The sequence below is a fragment of the Pempheris klunzingeri genome, chromosome 16 (genome assembly GCF_042242105.1).
Source record: "Pempheris klunzingeri isolate RE-2024b chromosome 16, fPemKlu1.hap1, whole genome shotgun sequence".
NCBI lineage: Eukaryota > Metazoa > Chordata > Actinopteri > Acropomatiformes > Pempheridae > Pempheris > Pempheris klunzingeri.
The window spans coordinates 8,967,877-8,989,771 of NC_092027.1; the positions used below are offsets into that span (position 1 = coordinate 8,967,877).

General features: G+C 42.9%; 1 protein-coding gene across 2 annotated transcripts; it reads left to right on the plus strand.

Annotated features, from left to right (window-relative positions):
* The first annotated feature begins 636 nt into the window (after positions 1-636).
* Positions 637-20,060, plus strand: cgnb (cingulin b). Of its 2 annotated transcripts, XM_070846697.1 has the most exons (22): positions 637-766; positions 5,309-6,453; positions 6,547-6,635; positions 6,738-6,807; positions 10,266-10,363; positions 10,619-10,751; positions 10,871-11,083; positions 12,660-12,787; positions 13,540-13,566; positions 14,140-14,260; positions 14,536-14,748; positions 14,871-14,969; positions 15,453-15,710; positions 15,813-15,983; positions 16,451-16,612; positions 16,854-16,943; positions 17,060-17,143; positions 17,259-17,377; positions 17,579-17,687; positions 18,174-18,337; positions 18,596-19,077; positions 19,122-20,060. In XM_070846697.1, the coding sequence occupies exons 2-21, from the start codon at positions 5,338-5,340 to the stop codon at positions 18,726-18,728; spliced, it is 3,597 nt and encodes a 1,198-aa protein (XP_070702798.1). In that variant the 5' UTR covers positions 637-766; positions 5,309-5,337; the 3' UTR covers positions 18,729-19,077; positions 19,122-20,060. The 2 variants fall into 2 exon arrangements, with proteins under 2 accessions (XP_070702798.1, XP_070702799.1); XM_070846698.1 differs by lacking the exon at positions 13,540-13,566.
* The last annotated feature ends 1,835 nt before the right edge of the window (positions 20,061-21,895 follow it).

Genomic DNA, 21,895 nt, shown 5'->3' on the forward strand with positions numbered 1-21,895 from the left:
AATGGAGACAGTTCAGTTGGTTTAATTTCAGTGAAATGCTAAGATCACATAGCTCAAATAGTTTCAGTCAGGGCACAGCAGGTCCACTGAACATGCAAAAATAGACATTTTGTGTAAAAGCAAACAGATGGTAAAGTTTCCAGTGATAAATTAATCTCAAAATATAAAAATCTTAAATGCAATTTAAGCCTAAAATTTGAGAACATATAACATGAGTTTTCTCAAGTCTCATTTTTATGATTACAAATGTAATTTAAAGGCCATATAGATCACAGGGTAACTGTAGGAAGTAAATTATTACTCAGACTAACTGGAATAGCATTTATCTCATGTCAATAATTCATTAGTCCCTTGCCTCGGCCGTGATCATTATTCCTCCTGGTCTTCACTGGTATTGGGTGTGATTATAGCTCACTGCTGCCATGCAAACATTTTCTAAGTGAGTGAAAAATCACCTCCCATAACACCGCTGTGGAAATGGGTCACACACACTGAACCAGTCCGTGTGTACGGAGATGAAACCGAGCCCGCAGCAGGCACCGCCTCTCGGGGCGCCTCCCACCAATGAAGCGGGTCCTGAGGCGGGACGACGACTGTCCGATGCGCAGGCAACAGGTTGCACTGGTAGCGGGGGAGAAATGTTCCGGTGGCCTCAGTTCATTGACTAACATCCTTCCATCCCAGCAACATTACGCAGAGCCGCTGTGAGGACCGACAGTCTGACCTGAGGAGGGAGATCACTTCGGGATTTGGATCATCTTAGCAGGTGAAACAGACTAAGTATCCCACCACGGCTGTGTGCACACAGCTGCTGCCTATTTACATTTACTTTAGTGGGGAAAGTGTGGGAGCTACAGCCTGCTGTAAGCCCCGTTTTGCTGAGCGGGCATTTTATAACATTTGGATAAGCAGAGATGGACACCTGTGGCTTTGGGATTAGATCTGGCAGCCGTCCTCCTATTCTCGAAAACAAGCATCAGGGAGGGGAAAAAGCTTTTGTTGCTCGCTTTCAGGCGTGTTTCCAAAGCTATGGCCGCAGCTCTGTGTGTGTGTGTGTGTGTGTGTGTTTGTGCTCCGTTGCTGGCTATAATTGGATGTGACTGCGCTGCGTAAAGAGGATATGAGGTTATTATGGCAGGTAAAGGCTTCAAATAGGATGCGGTGGCGTCTCGTCGGGAGGGCAGGTGAGTGGCTTGTTTACCCTGTTGCTCTGCTCGTGCTCCCACCGGCTCAGGTAAACAACCCGGTGGTTTCGACGCGCACCGATACTGACTGACCGGATAGGTGGGTGTGACGCAATTAAGCCAGGAGCAGACAGGTGCTCAGAGACACTACATTACACCATTACACTGTGCAGTGTAATGGTTTCTCCCGTCTGATGCTTCCTTATTTGACGTGTTGATGGGAATTGGAAAGTGATATCATTTAACTGATCAAGCCGACCTGTGCAAATAATCACACGTCTATTAAGGAAACACAATGCAGACTTTGTATCGGTTACATGTGCGTGGGTTTAATGAAAAGTGAGATAAGCCTCATGTCCTTGCCAGTACCATAGTTCACAGCTGATAAGTCACCAACTGTTGGACATTGTTGTTGTTCCCTAATCTTTTTCAGTTACATATAAAAGACATAGGTCCAGTAATAGTCCTGATCTAAAATGTGAGCCACACTTCAGGATCAGTCTTGGCTGTTTACGTAAACATGTGCCTCTAATGAGGAGCTGCTGTTTGCATGGTGTTGCTATTTTACACAAGAGAAGCTGCATTCACCTGTAAACAGCCCATAATATGGGTAACTAGAATATCTTTTGAAAAAAAATGTTCTACTTACTCCAAAACAAGTGCTAGGTATTGAAATGATATGTTTTGGTATCAAATAAGGCTGGGTGGTGTCTTTCACTGACTTATTGGAATTGTATGGTAATATTTTCATGTAGTGTGATTGTTTTCCCAATTTCTCTCTTCTAAATTTCTGTCATCTAAACTGTTTATTCCAAGCAAATTATACCTAAAAACTAACAAAATTAGTTTAATTGAGGTCTTGTATGTGTGAAGAGTTCCATGTGGTGCAATGCATAATAGTCAAACACAGTTTAATTGCGCCAAGCATCAATTTGATTATATTATATTATTGATTTATGAATTGATTTTAGAAACATATTCATTAGGGTTGCATATTCTTTGTATCAACTGTCAGAAAATAGTGAAAAATGCCCAACACAATTTTTCCAGAGCTGTCAGTTGAAACTTAATTGTTTGTTTTGTGCAACCAACATTACAAACCCTAAAGATATTTACACAATTTACATAAAACAGAGAAAAGCAGGCAATCCTCATCTTTAGAGGCTGGATCCATCGAAAATGTTGACATTTTGTTTGAAAAATGACATATCAGTTGTCAAAATAATTTCCAATTACTTCTCAGTGTATTGACTCAATCACCTAATCGTTTTTAGTTGTAATATTCTCATTTTATAGGCCTGCTGACATTGATTTCAGTGGAATCACACAACCCCTTATGTCAAAGTAACTCGCCTTCTAGCTCAGAAACACAGGGGCGAGAGAAATGTTGGGAGAAAGTTGGAGATCAGATGTGTGGCAGGAGGCAGAGGTGGGTGAGGAACAGGGTCAGAGGAAAATGAGAAGAGCCTGCTGGGTGAGGAGAAAGGGCAGAGTGATGGCAGATAGGCCCGTTTGGTGACATTCCTGTCTCTGTTGACACAGCCATTCCTTGTGACAAGAGAGAGACAGCATGAGAGGAGGTGAACCAGTTGTCAGTAAGCAGCGCTCAACCGCTGGTTGCTGAATGTGTAGAACAACTGAGCCATTGTTGAAATTTACCTAAGAACATATTTACAAGAGCTTTCTGTGTGATCAGCGGCTGAAGGCTGAGAACCTTGATAACACTTAAAATAGACGATCAGAACATCCATTTTTTAAAAAGATTTTCCGGCACAGCTCAGGGAAAGCCCGTTTTTCAACCGTAAGATTATTCTTTTGATGTCCAGTGTGCAACATGGTCTGCAAACATTGTTGTTGTGTTAGGACACGAGAATTAATTTGTTTTTTGCGCTGTATTTTTAGTCGTCTTTTAATTAGCCTCCTCTCTCTTTATTTACTGCCTGTGTGGACAGTTTTCCACATGTGTAGGCTTTACAGTTAACGCTGCCCTAGTTCTTAGTTTTCCTCTTAATCTGCCCTTATTAATACAAATGCAAACCACGCGCAATGCTGAGTGTAAAGGGAACGTCTGGAATCCTAAGAATGCTTTTAGGACAGACAAAGGCTCACTTTGATTCACCAGTCGAACCTTATTGCCAGTCGAGGTGTTTTGTGTTACACTATAACCAGTGGTCAGTTAGAGTGGGTTATATTTTAATTCCTGTGAGGGTCACACCTGTTGGTGCTGTAGGTGTGGACAAAGAAAACAGACTGGGGTGAGAAGATGACCTCTGTAAAGCGAAAATTAGCTTCAGCAGCGCTTAAAAACAACAGAATTAGCATTTGCTTCCATGTGATAATGTGACAGCAGTGCTTTAAGTGTTTCAGCATGATCCCACACTACTTTGTACTTTCTTGCCACTTAGAGGACGGCATAGAGGCACTGAAATGACCGATGCATATTAGATCAACTACCTGCTACCAGATGGGGAGTGCACAGCAGGTTTGTGCGTATGTCTGTGCACACACCCATGCATATGTGTGTGTGTGTGTGTGTGTGTGTGTGTGTGTGTGTGTGTGTGCGCGTGTCCTCGCTGTGTGTGTGCCTGCACAGCTCAGAGTAAACAGTCTACGCCTGAGTGACTCTACTCTGAAGTCTGGTGACTGTGGAGACTCTGGCCAAAGCAGAGAAAGACCGAGGAGAGGGGAGGCCCATTCCTGACATAGCCCCCAGTGTTTAATGCTCCACAGAGCCTGGACAATAGGAGGAGTATTCACCTTCTCATAGTGTTCATCACCAAGCTCATTTTCAGAGCTTATAAGATGGACATGCTGAGGCTATACTGCTAATATTGTAGTTAACTCAGTTGTTTTGGTTTAGTCTGTAAACCAAAAGTTAAGCTGCAGTTATGTTGATAGTCGATTAATCGTTTTGGTAAGTAAAGCTGTCAAGCATACAGTGTTCTGGTTCCAGCCTCTCAAATGGGAGGATTTGACGGTTTTCTATATATCACAGAGTGTTTCTGAGTCTTTCACTGAAGGTCAGATTTAAAAAAAAAAAAGGAATTTGATAACTTCACCTTGGAGTTTAAGTGATGTTAGTTGGAGCCATTTTTGAATTTATAACACACTCAGTGCCATTCACTGTGTTTGTATTGCACTTTGATGTAGTTGAAGGACTCACAAGAGACATTATTTTTTTTAAGGATCATCAAAATCAAGCAACAGAGGATGATGTTCCAATTTTTAGTCCGTAGAATGGGTCAAGCTGCAAAAAGCTGCCAGATCCTACGTTTTCCATCATGCAACATCATGTATAATTTTCTTTGACCCTTCCTGCCTGGTAAATGTCAATGTCTCTCAAACTCCACGCCCCCCCAGTTTGAAACACACAATTTCTCTAATACACTTTTAGTCTGTAAACCCACACTGAGGTAACGCTGGTGACATAATTTTCTCAAACCCTGCAGACCTAAACCTAGACCTGCTCTTTATGGAAAGTGCCTTGAGATAACGTTTGTTATGAATTGGCGCTACATAAACAAAGATTGATTGAAATCTCTCTCCCGTTCTCTGCATTCCAGCTCTTTGAATATATAAAAGATAACAAAACCCCAGTGAATGAGTCAACCAAATGTTAGTTTTGTGTCTTCAGTATTGGTTGGATGAAAACATCAGCAGAGCCTTTATACATTTGTGGCAACATTAATTAATTACCTCATCTGGAAAAAGTAGGCCTCAACCTGTACAAAGAGGCTCATTCGACATGACGTGAATACAACTGTTCTGATTGAGAGGAAACTAAACCTGAAGAGCAGCAAGAGACGATGGCAGCTTCATTGAGATATGCCAGTAATCTGTTATGTTAGCTGAGTCAGAGTGACTCCACCTGGGAACACGTTGAGAATTTACACAAAAGCCATGAAAACTGTATTCAGAACGGGTGACTCATGCAGGTTAAAAGGATGCATTACTTTTTGTAAAACCTGAAGAATGTAATCCTCTGCAGGTCTCTATTGTGGAATAGAACAAAAAGGGTCTCAGCACACAGACTTTCGTGTTCGGTGTTCTCAATGCTTCCGTAACTTGTTATGCTGTTTCACCTGATTTGCATTTCTGCTGATTTCCCCTCCCTTTCTGCTCAGGCTGCTTGCACAAAAACCAGGAAGTCAACATGAGCACTCTCTCCGCTGACAGGAAGCCTCTTGTGGATTATGGCGTTCAGATCCGCTTCATCAAGGACCTCCATGACACAGGCGGAGGCTATCATGATAAATCCAGGGGAAGTAACAGTGCAACTCCTCCTTCCAATAAGTATGGGGTGGCAGTACGGGTTCAGGGAATCTCTGGGCAGCCTTATGTGGTCCTGAAAGATGGCGAGAAAGGGGACTCTTACGGAGTTCAGCTAAACACTCCCACTCCCAGCTCGGGGCCACCATCACCTTGCAACAGCCTCCCCAAAGTTAATAAAGAGCCAGAAGAATTAGCAAACCCCTATAACCCTGCCGTAAATACAGCACCCTCCCCTGTTTCTGCACCAGAGGATGAGGATGGGGAGATTTTTGGGAGCCCTCTTAAAAGACCCCCAGGGGACGGTCAAGCAGGAACACAAGGGGAGGAGGAGGGTGGAGCTGCCAGAGAAGGGCCAGCAGCAAGGTCTAAAGCCGAATCCCAACCTAAAGCAACAGCCAGTGAAGCAGAGAAAAACAGAGATAGGACGAACAAGGAGGAGTACAATGAGGCAGGGCTGAAACCTGTCAAATTAAACGGTGTGGGACCCAAACCGTTTAAGAAAACTGGCCCTGGTTTCACTGGCTCTTTGGGGAGGTACAGTGAGAAAAAACAGAGCAAAGACCCTGAACCTCCAACTTCAACCGATGACGAACCCGTCCAAGCGATAGACACCAACTCGCTGGCTCCCATCAACAAGCTCATCAGTAAGTTCAACAGTGGCACACCAGGCAGCGCCCCGCAGGCGAGAGGCCGCTCCGGAGCGAGGCAGCGGCTCAAGTTTGACGAGCGCAGGAGGTCCCGAAGTCTTGATGCAAGAAAAGATGTTCAGTCTGAGGTGTCCCCTCCCTCTCCGACCTCTCCAACTCTGAATCCCTACGCTGTTCCTCTGTCAACCTCCTCCGATTCGTTGACGTCATTTGCCCCAGCGAGCAGTAGCCTGGGAAGGAGCCCTGCATCTGTTTCCAAGGTGACAGCACTTGAGGCCCCCAAGCCGAGCTTTAAGTCACCAGGGAAGTTTGTTGCCAAGGACACCTCTCCAGCTGTGGCGAAAAAGCCTGTAAGTATCAGCAATTGGGAGGTTATGAGTTGTTTGCAGGAAATAGATTATGTGTTTGTTTTGTGTCTTACTTCACTCGCTCTCTATTTAAAGGAGATTCCTCCGAGGAGTCGCAACATAGAGGTCATCAATGGGGAGGAAGCTCAAGTCAAGCAAGCAATTTTAAACATCCTTAAAGATGGGTAAATAAACCACAAGTACAATACACCGAAAGAGTCATTGTTACTTTGTATGGATGCAAGTGCTTTTCCAATGTAATTCTCTGTCCACTGTTCTCTTATCAGCACCAGTGAGAGTGAAGAATCTCTCAAAAGAAAGGTCAGCCTTGTCTATGAGACAACCAGCAGTTTGAAGGTATGACAAAACATCAAAGCCTATGAGTTTTTTTCACATACAGTGAATATGATATATTTTAGAGGCATATACACATACACACATTCAGGTTTATTTATGGAAGAGAAATACATCAGCATCAGAAAAAGTGTGTAATTTTTACAAGTCCGTAACAATATCCATTTACTAGCCTTTTCATAGCTTTCCACCCTCATCTCATTCTCTTCATCAACAAATAGAACTTGCCCTGATGTTAGTCTACAGACTGGAAACAGCAAAACTGCTAGCCTGACTAGCCTGACTGCTAGACAGGGAAATTAGAGCAGCTCTAAACAGTCTTTCTGCTGAGCTAAGCTAACTGGTTGTTGGCTGCAGTTTCATATTTACCATGCAGACATGACAATGGTATTGATGTTCTCATCAAGTCTCTGCTAGACAGCAAATAAGCTAATTTCTTTTTAACTGTTTCTTTAAAACTGATAAACAAGCTCTAAAAACAGCAGCTGGCTCTTTTAGATTGTAGTCAAATAAGATTGTTTAAAGGATCTGCAAAACTGATCTTTTGTGCAAGCCTTGAGACCACAAAGGGTGGAGAGTAGTGGTGTCTTTGTTGGGTGTCTTCTCCTCAACAGAGCAGTTCTTGTTATCAAGCTAACAGATGGTTGGCAGCCTGTCCTCTTTTCTGAGGATATGAAGTTTCTATTTCATTCACTTTGTCTCCAAGGGTCCTCTTTTGGCAGGCCAAAAAATGCGAAAATTAAGGAGCATGCTGAGTATTTCTTTGTCAATTTCGGTGCCATCTTTGCGCCTTTGTGCTCCTGTGACACCTTATTAAAATAGATTGTGCCATGGTTTTTATGAGCACGAGCACACCACTTCCTTTACATTTGCATCCGTTTGCATAAATCTGCATACAGAAGTTATTCCTTTGTGTCCTTAGCTCCTCATATTACACACACTTGATTATGTATCCTTGTTATGTACTTGTGACCATGGTGCCTGTGAATTATTTGCCCGTCTCGTCTCTTGGCAACAATGCACCTGCAGAGGGAAGCTGTTGAGGGCGCCGTGTGTGCTGAGGGCACAGTCATTGAGAGCCATCAATAATTGAGTCGGCCTGGAACCCTGCACCAGTTGGGGGTTGGCTTGCCGGATGGGACAGATCCTTCTCAGTGGGGTCTTGTCTTGCTGTACAAAACCTCAGTATTTTTCTAAGCGGTAACCATGATTTAGTGGCCGATTTCTTTTCCAGCAGTCATCTCAGGCTCTTCAGAAGCAACGCCAGCCATTGAAACATCCACAGCACCATACTGCAGGATAAAGGGGTTTACACTGTTTGTTTTTTTGTTTTTTTGCCTGAGGCTAGTTCCTCTCCAGCTCTGCTTCTAAACCAAAACATTGCTTTTGTCTGTATAAAGCCAAAACATAAGATCAGAGCAGGATTGAACGAGTGTGTGCTGTGCATAAAGGGCTCATCTGAAGACTGTATTGCGGCATATCTGATACAACCAATGTCCAGATTAATCTGCTGAAAAATGCTTAGCCTTTCATTTCAGGCAGTTGCAAACTGACTCACAAGTGTAGTGTACAGCAGAGTTCACTTTCCCTCCATGGCCCTAATGGCTGTGGCTCTTTGTAAATGCCTGTGGCATGTTTTGATCGGTTTAATGTGGTGTTGCCAGTTAATGTGTGTCAGTGGGAGAGTGATGGAGTTAATGCACCGACACCCTGTTTGTTACCCTGGTTAACTGAGGATCAGATGCTGGTGTGTTGGGTTACCTCAGTCCAAAACAATGTGTGTGTGTGTAGAGAGAGAGAATGAACACTGATCGCTGTTGTTTGTGCAAAACTACAAAGAACCGAGCACAAAGTAACCCTTAAAAATGAAGCTGTGTCTTCTTGCGAAAGAAGGAGGAGATACCGCAGCGAATCCTGGCCAGGTTAGGGGATAAATCAACAATGATTTCCAAGGTAGATTTTCACAAAAAACATCCAGTGATCGAGCTTGAAATTATGTAACATGTGTCACTAACAGTGAGTTGAAGCTAAGGATGATAAGAAAAGTGATTTTACAAACTGCATCTAAAATAAATATTGAATTCACCGGGCAAAAATGCAGCTGTGTTTTGTTCACAAATGCAACAACAAAGCTGCAGCTCTGCTTCGCTCCTCTGACTAGTTAGTTTCTTCTCCATAGCAATGAGGCTCGTGGGTATTGTCATATTTAATTTTACCATGGCAGTTTCTCAGAAACAAAGTTGAGATAATTAAAAGTTATCACCATAATGTAAGCCTGTCGGGTGGTTACATTATCTTGGAGAGTCTCATGTTTCTCTGTTATGTGACATTGAGGATATTGTTAAATTGTTATTATAAATAGGAATAAAGAATGGCAAAAAACACTTCTGGGACCAGCCTCCCCTCCCATCTCGCAACTCTATACTTGGGGCTCGAAGTGATAAAATGATTCTGTAATTAATGAGAAAAAATTGCACAACAGAATCATGTTTTTCTTTTCTGCTCCGGTATAATTTTAAGCATCTCATGACCTCTCACATTTATCTAGAGATCCCTGAGGTAGACGAAGACCCCATGTTAGGAGTTACTGGAGTAATTGCTATCAAGACCGAATTATTTTAGATCAGGCTTTAATTGAATCTCCTTTGCATTATGTAATCACTTCATCCTCTAGTATTTCCGCTAAGACGACTAATGCATCCAGCAGGGCTGGGTAGTCTCTTTTTTGTAGATGATTAATACACATAAGGATACAGCTGATGCAATTCACTCAAAGTGCTTAAAAGGACATTATTCTCAGTTCTGTTATCTTCTCTTAATTATCTTTTTTGTGAGGAGAGTGAGAAGCTGAAATGTCCCAGAATGGGATTATCTACAAACTGTCCTTCAGGGAACCAGAAGAAAATGAAACAAATCTGTACAAAATGTATATTCCATCACTGATAACAGAACTGTGAGGTCCCCTGAGGAGCACAATCGTCCATGATCCTCGCTTTGTCTCTCTCTTCTGCTTCTGTGTGTGCGTCTCTGTAATGAGTGTGTAGGAGGATAAGAGAGGTTTCATGGGCTGGCTGCACTTGTACCTCCTTTTCAGTGAGAGGAAGCCTTGACGAACAGGCAGAGCGGTGTGGGCGACGTCGCTCCGCTTCTGCTCCCCTGCAGCCTGTCAGAAAGAGCTGTTAATGTGTCTTTTCTGACGATGTTTGAGCATTCTGGTAGGGCCCGTTCTCCCGAAGAGTTTTTGACTGGCAGAAACTAGGGCAAGGAATTCAGGCAGGGTTTTTTTTTTTGTCTTTTAAAGTTTCAGATGATACAGAGCGCAAGGTCGACACTGACACTATGTTGAGACGTTTCCAGTCCTCCCCTCTGTGTCTTTGGGCTCCTGCTTTGTCCTCTTTCTCTCTCTCACATGCTTTGTGTGTGTGTGTGTGTGTGTGTGTGTGTGTGTGTGTTTTGCACAGAAGGGAGGATCTGATGGGAGCTTCAGAAAGGGGAACCTTGAGGAGCTTCAGGAGCTACTCAGTCGCTGCAAAAAAGAACTGCAGCAGGCCCATGATGAGTAAGGATGTGTGTGTGTCTGTGTGTGAGTGTGTGTTTGTGTGTGTGTGTGTGTGTGTGTGTGTGGTTTTGCATGTACAGTGTGTGCACTTAACAGCCAACAATAAGCCCCCAGTTGTGGCTTTTTTTGTTAAAGGCTCATATCACTGTTGCCTTATTGATGGGCTTGTTAATGAGTTTGGTGCTGCAATATTGATAGTGTGTGCGTGTGTGTGTGTGTGTGTGTGTGTGTGTGTGTGTGTCTGTGTGTGTGTAGACTGGCCGAGGAGCGCATGGCCAGAGAGGGGGCAGAGTCACGCCTGCGCTTACAGGAAGATCAGCTGGCTGAGCTTCAGGAGGAGCTGAGGAGGGTTTCAGAAAACTCCCCTCACTCAGACTCACTGCATACGGTACTTACACACATTCACACATACATATAACCTCCCCCTCGCCACACACACACACAATAACACAAAACTTGAACTTTCATCCATCTGTCGTCTGACCATCCCTGTCCATCTTTCTGCAGGATGTGATGACCCTGCAGGCCGACCTGGCTGAGGCCGCCCTGTTGCGTCAGCGGCAGGAGGACACTCTACGCCAGAGGGAGCGCGAGCTGACGGCCCTGAGGGGGGCGTTAAAGGAGGAGGTGGAGTGCCATGACAGAGAGATGGAGGATCTGAGGGAGCAGTACAGCCAAGACATGGAGAACCTGAGAAGAACCATGGAGCAGGTCACACAGGTGAGGGACACTATCCTTTGCATTTTGTGCATAGACTTATTTATATGAAACTTTACTGTGTTGTAGCCTGTAAGTTAAAACTTAATTCTGATGTGTAGATCTGCTGGGGTTTGAACTGTAGCGCAGCGGCGTTCATTAAAAATATAACAAAAAATTGGATTTTTGAGATGGATTCATCTATAGTTGAGAGTATTTTAGAGTTCAGGCTTATACTTATTTGCAAAAACACTAAGTTTTAAAAAACACTAAGAACAGAGATAAAAGCAATAAAAACAATGCCGCTGAGACAAAGAAGATCCAACAGACTTTGAAGGCTGTCTCTTCCCAGATCGGACTAATGTTACACAACAAGAATATTGATTAGTTAAAGCAAAGGAAATGTAACACTATAAAATGCTCAGGTTGTTTGATGGGAGTTCTGTGGCCTCTGTGCGAGTATTAGCTGCCTCAAAAATGCTTCTGAATTCTGACTTTTCTCTCACATACGACATGGGCAGTTACTTTTATGTAGGATGAGAGTGTCCCGGTATGTTTTCAACCAGATGAACCAGAGAAAGAGCTTCTTATCTCAATGGAAGTAACTGGTTCATTAAAGCTAAAAAATGTTGGTTCGGTGACTCTGATGTCACTGAGCGATTCAGTAGACTGAACAGAGAACAAAGAAGACACTAATGAATACCAGTACAGCAATCACTATGAATACTTCTTAGTGTCTGATCATTTAAATGACTTGTGTTGTTGCAACATCATTATCTGCTCATGAACTAATGATAAAACATTCAGAACATTTTTTCTTTTCAGAGGATGTCTTTGTACAGAAGTAGCGGCAGAACAGCGAGGTTGCACCTGTCTGGCACTTTGTGCATCCTGCATGCGTTATTAAAGCAATATTAAAATGTGCTTTGATGTTGCATCCACCCCATTATACATCCAGACTTTGTCTTGTCACTCTTTTTGATGTGTCAGTGTGCAGTCAGTGCTCAAACACTGAGTCAGGGTATCATAAGGTCAGGCTAAGCCCATTGTGCAGCGGCAGAAAAGAGAATTTTGCTACGTGTGATTACAATGTAAAACTTTTCCAGTTGAATTTGAGTTTCTGGATTATTTTTGGAGCGCTGCACTGTAGGATGTCGTGCAGAGGAGGTTTTGAAGGATATAAGTATGTACAGGAATAGATCATTATGCATTTCGGATTTTGGAAACAGTAGCAGCAGTGTCAGGAAAAATGTAACGTGCAGCCCGAGAGCAGGAAATAAGCAGACAGGTTGGCAGCTGCTTTTGATGCATTGATTTATTTGGCAAGAGGGGGATTAAAGTAGTCGGATCGCTGTTTGTGACGACTGTTTTGCGCTCCATTTTGTCTGATATTTCTTGTGTAGAAGTGTTTTTTAGAGGTTGAAGACACGCTGATGAAGGCAGAAGCTCAAAAATTTCTGTTTGTCTGAACATCTACCTGAAAAAGAAACTGAACTCAAAGAAAGTGTAATAGATTTGTAGATCTGTAATTGATAGAGGGAGAATGTGGTGCTGCATGCTCGTAATAATTTTTTTTTTTGTGTGTGCGTTCATGTTTCAGTCCCAGGAGCAGATAGAAGAGGAGAGGGAGAGGGTGAACGCCTCCATGTTGACCCTGGAGGACGAGCTGCAGAGCCGCAGAGATCAGGGAGAGCAGTGGAAGACACAGCTGGAGGCCACCACACAGGAGTTAGTGTTTATAAGTCATACGTTTGTGTAATTATGCTCTTTATCTCACCACGTGAAAAAATGATGGCTAATGACCTGGAAAAATATCAATAACTATATTTTTGAGCTGGTTCAGTCGGCGTAAATCACATGATGTCACTAGAAAACAGAAAAATGTGATAATTTGGCTCTGCAGACATGACACCATTTACTACTGTGTTGTGTGATTTATTATTTTGCTTCTGTAAATTGAATGAATCAGCTGTGAGTGTGGAATACGCATAATTTATCTTTTTCGGTATGTAACTTCAAAGGATAAAAAATGCTGTATAACCACAAAGTAACGAATAATGACCATGAATATGTGGGGAAATTAATGTTTATTTTGAATATATGTCAGATAGAAGCTTATATTTCTGCGCTCACATGCAGAACTAAACCGATTATGGAGCCATACTATTACTTTGGATCCATAAAAAGACAAACACACGAGCAAAAAGGCTACCTTATCTCTTGAAGCAGGCTTGTATTCACAGCTAAGTCTTTACTGCTTTGAACCGGCAGTTGTAACATAGTCCATCAAACATTTCACATTTTCATAATCAAGAGAATTAGTTCAAAGAAAAGTGCTGCCTGAAAACTTTAGTTCTGTAAAACTATAGTCTACGTGGATATAATGAAGATGACGTTTTTTGGCACAGTCCTGCAATATTTCATTTCTCTTGAGTTATTTTTAATGCATGCACTCTTTCACTTGATTCTTCACTTGGCAGGAGCAGGAGGCACGTCAGCAGTCGAATGTGAGAGGGAAAAATCTATCTCACTGTGTTTGGTTTGAGTAGCTTTAGCCTAGTTTCCAATCAGCAAATCTGAACTTGAGACATGTTCCCTGAAATTCACTTGAAAGGATCATGTATTAGAATGAATTTTGCATCTACTTTGATTACACTAACAGTAATGCAGCTATAATGAATCCAATCATTTCAATCCCTCCCTCAAATGATTCAGTGGTCAGAAATGTACTTTATTGATTTTGTCTGAATGCTGTTATATTTATCATTCTTTTTTCCAATCATTCAATCTAAACAACCAATTTCCTAATAAAAAACTTAATTGGATTTGAATAAATCAGCAAGTGATGCATACAATCCTACAATGTCCTTAAGCAAAAGACCGATTGTGGATGTGGTGATGATTATATGGTTTAGTGCAGTAGTTTTACTCTGTTGTGCTTTGTTTGTTGTTTGTCATTGCTGTGTTTGGTGTGTGCACATACATGCTTAAGGCCTTTTAGTGTGTGTGTGTGTGTGTGTGTAGTTTATAGAGCCACTGTTACCACCATGTGTTCTTTAAAATCTGCTCTCTTTCCGCAGGCTGCTGAAATCCCGTTTGGAGAAGGAGGAATTTGAGGCCGAGCTGAAGGATCTTCAGGACTCACTGCTCGCCATGAAAAAACAAATGCCTGCGCCTGACACTAACCGTTGTTCAGCGGAGGTAATTCGCTTGTCAGTCACGACGCAGAACACAGATTATGCTTGCTGTGTGGGTGAAATGCAGGGGCTCATTTTTTTTCAGAACAGTTGTCAGAACAGTTGGGTTTTTCTGTGGTTGAAGCCTCTATAATGTCATTCATTGTTCCTGCACATACACACACACACACACACACGTGCACTTGTATGCCCCATACTCATATTAACACATTGTTATGCGCCCTGGCACACTCCTCTTACTCACACACACATTATTCATCTCTGATTGCTTATCCCAAGGAGCTGCAGCGTTGCCATGATGATCTGAAGCAGGCTCTCAGCGATCTGGACAAACAGAAGGGCGAGCTAGACAAGAAGAGCGAGGCACTTCAAGCCCTGGAAAAAGCGAGTGGAGAGAAAGAGGCCGAGCTTCGGTCGGAGATCAGCAGGTGGAAGGAGCAGTCACAGACGGACAGGGCCGAGTTGGACAAGGCGCTTGAGAAGGCAAAGGAGGTGAAGCATCATGTGGAGTCTGTAGGAAAGAAGTGTTTTTTTTTTTTTTACAAAAAGCACACTTGAAATGGATTGTATTTTTCAAACTGCACTTTCCTCTCTTAATCCTCTCCTCTCTTCAGTCATCAGCTGGGTCTTCAGGAAAGACTGTGGTGGACAACAGCAGCAGCCTGGAGCTCCAGGAGGCAAACACTCGCCTCAGAGAGAGGCTGGCCCGCATGGTACTGCACAAAAAAAAGCACACAGCTGTGCACACAGATGGATGTAAAAATTATCTAAACAGACATACTGTACGAGAACAAAAGAAATCCCCTCCCACACAGACTCTATTTCCAACCGAGAGACGTGTAGTACATTAGATTCAAAGAAAAACTCAAGCATGTGAGCTCAGAAAAATAATCCCTCCAAGATAAATTTGCACGCGATGAGTATTGTGCTCCATGTACATAGGAACAGCAATTTATTTCAACTGTTTTAAGTGCAATAATCTTGTTCCTTTGGTTGTGAAATTGTAATCTTAGAGCATAGTCATACACAAATCAATGTAGGTTCAAAGCTAAAGAAAATGCCCAATATTTGCCACTCCCCGGTTTTACATGCCAAACAGATACAACAACACACACTGCAAGGGCAAATTATGAAATACAGGAAAAATACAAATGGGTTTGCTATGTGGTAAATATTTTTCTTTTCTGAATCTCCAGACGAGGCTTAGATCCAGCATGCCTCGCAGCTCGGAGGCTGAGGAGGCGTTGGAAGCTCTGGAGGATGAGAACCGCTCCCTGAAGACTCAGCTGGAGGAGGCCAAGAGAGGAACCTCCCGCCTGAGCAAGGAGAGGGACGAGCTGACCCGGCGGCTGGAGGAGAGAGACCTGGAGAGGGAGGCGCTGAGGAGGGGCAAGAGTGACCTGGAGGAGCAGAAGAGGCTGCTGGACCGAGCCCTGGAAAAGATCAACAAAGAGGTATGTGAGTTCGTTAGGGTTAGAGTCATGTTTAGGTTTGCCGAGGTGTGGAGATGTTACCATTCACTGCTTTTTCTCTCTTTCTGCCTCCTCCACCATCAGATGGAGGCGATGATGGGAGATTCCCGACAGTCGGTGGCCGCCCTGCAAATGCAACTTGACGAGTACAGGGAACGCTCGAGGAAAGACCTGCTAGAAGCCCAGCGTAACAGCAAGGACAGGCTGGCTGAGCTGCAGAGGGCTCAGAGCAACCTGAAGGTCCAGCAGGAAGAGGTGAGGACAAAAGGGTCGAAACATAGGAAGGTTAAGTGACGCTGCATGCATAGGATGAAACGCAGAACCTTTTGAAATGATAAAAAAAACATTTGATATTGTTTAAGTATTAAATGAACAATAAACACTAGATCACTCCAAAAATAATAACTAAATGTTACTCTTTAAAAGTGTGTTTAACCTTTTTAGCCACATTAGCGGCGTTGCTCTGAGAGTCACAGTTAGTCAGCTGGTCAGTCAGTCGATACTAAAATACCTCAACAACTTTAGGGTTGATTGAGCTGACCATCACGTAGCGCCATCACCTGGTCAAAATTTAGTTTATGTCATGTATTGTGTATTGTGTCATGTATTTAAATGCATGTGTATAAATAAGTGTAAATATGTATCACTCATTTCGTCTGAGAGTGTGGGGGGGATGAAAATGAAAATGAGCAGACTTGGACTAAACTCCATCTTGTTTTCAGGTTTCCCGTCTGAAGAAGGACCTGCTGGTGTGCAGCGAGGAGAGAGACAGCGCCCAGTTGGAGAGAGACCTCCTCAACAACCGGCTCAAGCACTTAGAGAGCGAACTTGAAACGGAGAAGAGCAGCCACACTGACCGCACCAGGGAGATCAGGGGCCTGGAGGTGAGGCTGCGAGGTCACAGGTCCTGAACCGGGGGAATCTAAAGTTGGGTGGGAGTAAATTAGGGATGCAGTGATGTGTCAGCAAGTGGAGTTTAAGTGTAAATGGTAAGGGAGTCATGCATGTGAGGTTGAAGTATCGGGTAGCTCTGAGTACAGGCAGATTGATAAGTTCAAAATGAGTTATGTTACAGAATGTAACGTGAATCTGTGTGTATTTATCTGTTTGTCTGCCTGTTCACAGGATAAAATTAAGACACTGGAGATCGAACTGGATGAAGAGAAGAGCAGCGCAGAGCTTCTGAATGACCGGATCACACGCAGCAGAGATCAGGTGACACATGAAAAATATTTGAATGCTCGTGCAAATGAGCAGTAGGCATCTGCGTTTATCTGATACCAGGTTTACGCTCATTTCCCTTCATTCCTGTCCCTCTATCTCACTTTCAGGTGGACCAGCTGCGTTCAGAGCTGATGCAGGAGCGATCGGCGAGACACGACCTGGAAATGGACAAGAGCGCACTTGAGAGACAGGTACCGTTCATTCATCCAGTGCCTGCACATGCACTTAAATTCACACACACACACACACACAGCTTTTAGGAAAATCAGTAGTTCATTCACCTGACTTTACCGCGTCACTTCCCAGCTGAAGGAGCTGAAGTCTCGTGTGGCAGACATGGAGGGACAGCCTCGGCCCTCAGCAGGAATCTCCCTGCTGGAAAACAAAATTCAAGAGTTGGAGGAGAGACTGCGCAGTGAAGAAAGGTATGACTGAACACACCAAAGAAACACTCTCTCTACCTAAACGTGGAGTTTAACTTTTTGTGGTATATTCTAGTCAAAGTAACAGTCAATCAGTTTCTTCAGTTCAGTGTTCAGCGCAGAACACACCCACTAAAAAATCAAGATAACTGTGTCACAGTATTGCAGTGTTGCATTGTATGAATTCTCAATTTCTCCATACAGGGAGAAGGCGAGCATCCAGGCTTCCCAGCGACGAATGGAGAGGAAACTAAAGGACCTAAACGCCACGTTAGACCAGGAGAGGAGTCAGCATGTTGAGCAGAGAGATCAGGTAAATATCGAGGTTTGCATACTAATTACCTTTAGTGTTTGCTGGTTAAATGCTGATTGTAGCATTTACAATAAGTGCATTCAACCTTATAGGAGCGAGACCTAGATGTCATCCAAAGTTGGGTGTGATACTTGTTTGCCCTACACCTGCTGTTTAATCATTAACACAGTTAGCAGTGTTTGATTGCTTCTTTTACAACAGACTAATCTCATCTTCACCTCTCCTGACCCAAACCCAACCTCACTTGGTCACCAGAATGCTGCCTGACCTCCCTTTACCTATCATCTTTCTGCTGCCTCAGTCATTTTTTTTTTACGTAGCCATAGCTGCTCCTCTACAAACCCACTCCTATCAAATCCCCTGCCTTTAACCCCTTCCTGCTCTGCTTCGTCCCTTCTCCTCCCCTCCCCCCCCCCCGGCTCACGTCTTCACCTGTGACCTCCTCTGTTCCCCTCTAACCCCCTTCCTCTCCCTCTCCGCCCCCAGCTGTCTCTGCGCGTGAAGGCCTTGAAACGGCAGGTGGACGAGAGCGAGGGGGAGGTGGAGCGCTTGGAGGGTGTCCGCCGGAAGGTTCTCAGGGACCTGGAGGAGCAGCAGGAGCTCCAGGAGGCACTGCAGGCCAAAGTCACAGCCCTGGAGACCGAACTAAAGTAGGAGTTCAAGTTATTGTCCCAACTTTATGGAATAATTTTGATTTTAAATGTTGTTCATTCACAACAAATAGGACTTTTACTGTTCCACATACAATATCAAACTTTCAGTAGTTGACCAAGTGACCACATGTGTGTTCTTTACACTAGGTGGCACTCTGTAGTAACTAGCTGGACGCATGCCTGTGTTCACTCAGCTGCAGTGTTTGTCAGTAGAAGATCTGAGTCAATGAGTTTCTGTTGCTTGCTTTGCCACAGGCGGAAGTCACAGCAGACACACCGCACGGCTCTGGGCTCGTCCATTTTAAGCTCTGAGGATGAGGACGGTTTCTATGGCACCAACATCACCTCCATCCTGAACGAGAGCCACCTCCAGACCACCAACTGCTAAAGCGAGATGACGGCATGAATAAAAAGACCTATATAAAGAATTTTTTCTTTCTTTCTCTCGCCCCAGTGCAAACGCTTGTAAGATTTTGTCAGAGAAAGGTACTCAGGGCATCAAGGACTTGCTCGTGTGGAGAACTCGGTTGCCAAGCACTACAAATTTGCCTTGCAGTTGTTCTCAGTTTTATTTTTAGTACAGCAGTCCAACTGAGACAGGTTGTCAGGATAATTAGATTGCATTTTTTGAGCCTTCAGCTGTGATTATGATTGCTATAGTACCGTCATGTTTTATCTGTCTTGAGAGCTTATGTTTCTCTGTTATGATGAATTACAAATACACTTAGAAACACAAGGTTTTTTCTCCACATACTTCAGCTTGAATCCTGTTTTCCAAAAGATTCTTTGTTGTGTTTTCTTTGGATTGACTGTTTTTGCTGCACACTACCGTGGTAGCACATTACTGTGGCATGGTTTATGTTTAGAGGTCGACCTGCAAATTCAACCCACCTTCAAACCAAAAAAATTACGTACATGTATTTTATCTTATTGTTCCAGTCTTATATGTGTGTTTGCTGGCGCATGATAAGTGACATCTGTCAGTGTTGTTAGCAGCTCCAAGTGTTTCTTTGTGTATTGACAGTGATGCGATGTTTTTTTTTGTTTTTTTACCTTTGAATGTGACAATGATGGGCCGTTTAAACTGAGCCTATCTTTTTACACTGTATTTGCTGTGCTTACCTGTTCCTCGAGACAATCAAATATACATACAGTAGCACCATATGTCCTCAGAGATTAATCCTCTTTCTATAAAATGTCCTTCTCTAATCACCATGTTTCTAAAGTGGTTTAATATACTGCTATGTATTAAGCTCCTCATGTGCATGTTTTCACTCAGATGCCTTAACAATTAGCTTCTAATCTTTACCATTTCATGTTGTCTCCGCATGTGTTCTGTTTATATGCTGCTGCTGCTGTAATGATTTAAATAGTATTTCATGTGCTTGCCTGTGCCCGCGTCTCCTGCACATTCCTACTGAGAGAATCATTGGCTCAGGTTTGGAAGTGTTCCACATTTCTCCTTGTTGCACCCAGCTGTTATGAATGTTGATAATGATCTAATGATATTTTGATGGTGTTGTAACATTTTCAAGTGTCACTTTTAAAAATTGTATTGGGAAAATTACAAGCAAAGATGCTATTAAATGTAGAGTTTGTTTACGTAGCTGCTGGTAACATTTACAATGCGGTACAGAGCTTTGTAAGCTTTCCCAAAAAAGTTTGACAGATTTTTAAGTACATTTTGGACCATGTGTACAATAAAAATAGGTATATTATATTTTTGCCTCATTTTCTTGCTTCTTTGAGCCATTAATATTTAATATAGTGCAGTATACATTTTTAGCATTTGTGGGACATTTTAAGCGTGTTACAGTAAGTAGAGAGATTACAGGAAATAAGGGAGAGAGAAGTTTCCCTGAACAGGGAGCATTACAGTTCATAGCTGGCGCATTAAAAGATAAGTCAACAACTTTTTCAACTCTTAAAAACAATAGTTAGACACCTTTATGAATATTGGAACTGTTCTGTAATCACTCCTCTTGTTCATATCTGCCATTAGAAGACCCTTTCCTTTATCACTTATGCTGTGGGAGCTCCCTATTATACACATTTATATACAAGTTTATATACATTAGTCCTGTTTCTTTTACATAGTGTGACCTCTGCTATGTGAGTCTTAATAGAGTAATGTAAATCTTACTGGTAAATACTTTTGTGTTTACTTTTAATTCATAAATGTGTTAAATCATTTTCATGTGATGAATATGAATATGAAGATATGATATGTGGTAACTAATAATTCTCACCTATAAAGGAGGGTCACCACATGAACCATCTTATCCCAGGGGTTCAGCCATTGCGTCATGTCTGCCTGCTTTGACTACGTGTCTCTGAGGTAGGTGTGCCAGGTAGCGGCAGGCCTGACCAGTGAAGTCATTCACTTCCCTCCAATAAACCTGCACCGCCACCACTTATACCTCTGTGTGTCCAAACAGGCCGATCCACCAGACGATTTTATACTTAAAATGCCACACAAATTAGTTTTCCTCATAAAAACAAATGTCTACTCATGTACGAACATGAGATTAAAAGTGCTCAAATAAGAAAGTTTATAAGTAGGTTGAAATGAGCTGTCAGCATGAGGTGCTAATCTGAGATTAGGGGAATCGGTAACTGGATAGTCTTCCATTAGGAGCTTCTAGGGAAACGAGAGGTTTTGGCTCGTTTCCTCGCTTTTCTTGCCCCAGGAGCTTCTGGGTGCTGCAGGATGCCGTGGAAACACAGCATCCTGCACATATATTTATTTATGGCAGATGCTATTTGCACCCAGGCGTATGTTGGAAAGAGTAAATTTTGTGCTCACTGTACCCTGACTTTATTATTCATGTTTGACTTTTTTTAAAACACAAAACCATGATCTTTTCCTAAAACTAACCAAAGTGTGACTGAAAACTGATCATAATAAAAAGAAAACTGAAATATATTAGAAAACAAGTACATTTTTGTAATTTACTTTTCTCACATGGGATTCAGACCCCTTTCTCCTGTGTGAAAGTCCGGTTATTCATACTGCGTGACTGGACCGGGTGTAAATAGCCAAATAACTGCTGTCTGGCTATCTACACCCGGGTGCAAACAGACACTGTTGAACAGTTTTGGAAAAGTGATCTTCAAAAAATTTCACACGTGCTGTGGTAAAGGAAACGTGTCTGCAAATGTTGCATGTGGATGTCCGATTACAAAGGCAGAGGGGCTGACAGCAGCCCAGACATATACTGGGAGTTTGCATTTGAAACTAGAGGCGAGTTCATGCCTTCACAGGGATACAGAGAATAAAAGATCAAGGCCTGCTGCTGTCCTGCTGTTCTGTCTGTGCTGCACGTTTCACAATTCTTCTCCTCACCACTGCTGAGTCGGGCCCGATGGCTTACTGTCAAAGCAAATTTCAAAGATTGTCAAGCAGCCTGGTGTCATTAGTGACTGACACAATCAGGAGACAAATAACACAAATGTCAACTGTGCCTGATATGATGGGATGAGCTATGTTTTACTGAGTAAAACTGAAATTCATGCTGTGTATTTTTACCTGTAACACAGGTAAAAAAGAAAGAA

Coding starts and splice junctions, on each gene's coding strand:
- cgnb (XM_070846697.1), top strand. CDS start 5,338: ATGAGCACTCTCTCCGCTGACAGGAAGCCTCTTGTGGATTATGGCGTT. Junction 14,261..14,535: donor CTAACCGTTGTTCAGCGGAG/GTAATTCGCTTG, acceptor GCTTATCCCAAG/GAGCTGCAGCGTTGCCATGA. Junction 14,749..14,870: donor CGCTTGAGAAGGCAAAGGAG/GTGAAGCATCAT, acceptor TCCTCTCTTCAG/TCATCAGCTGGGTCTTCAGG.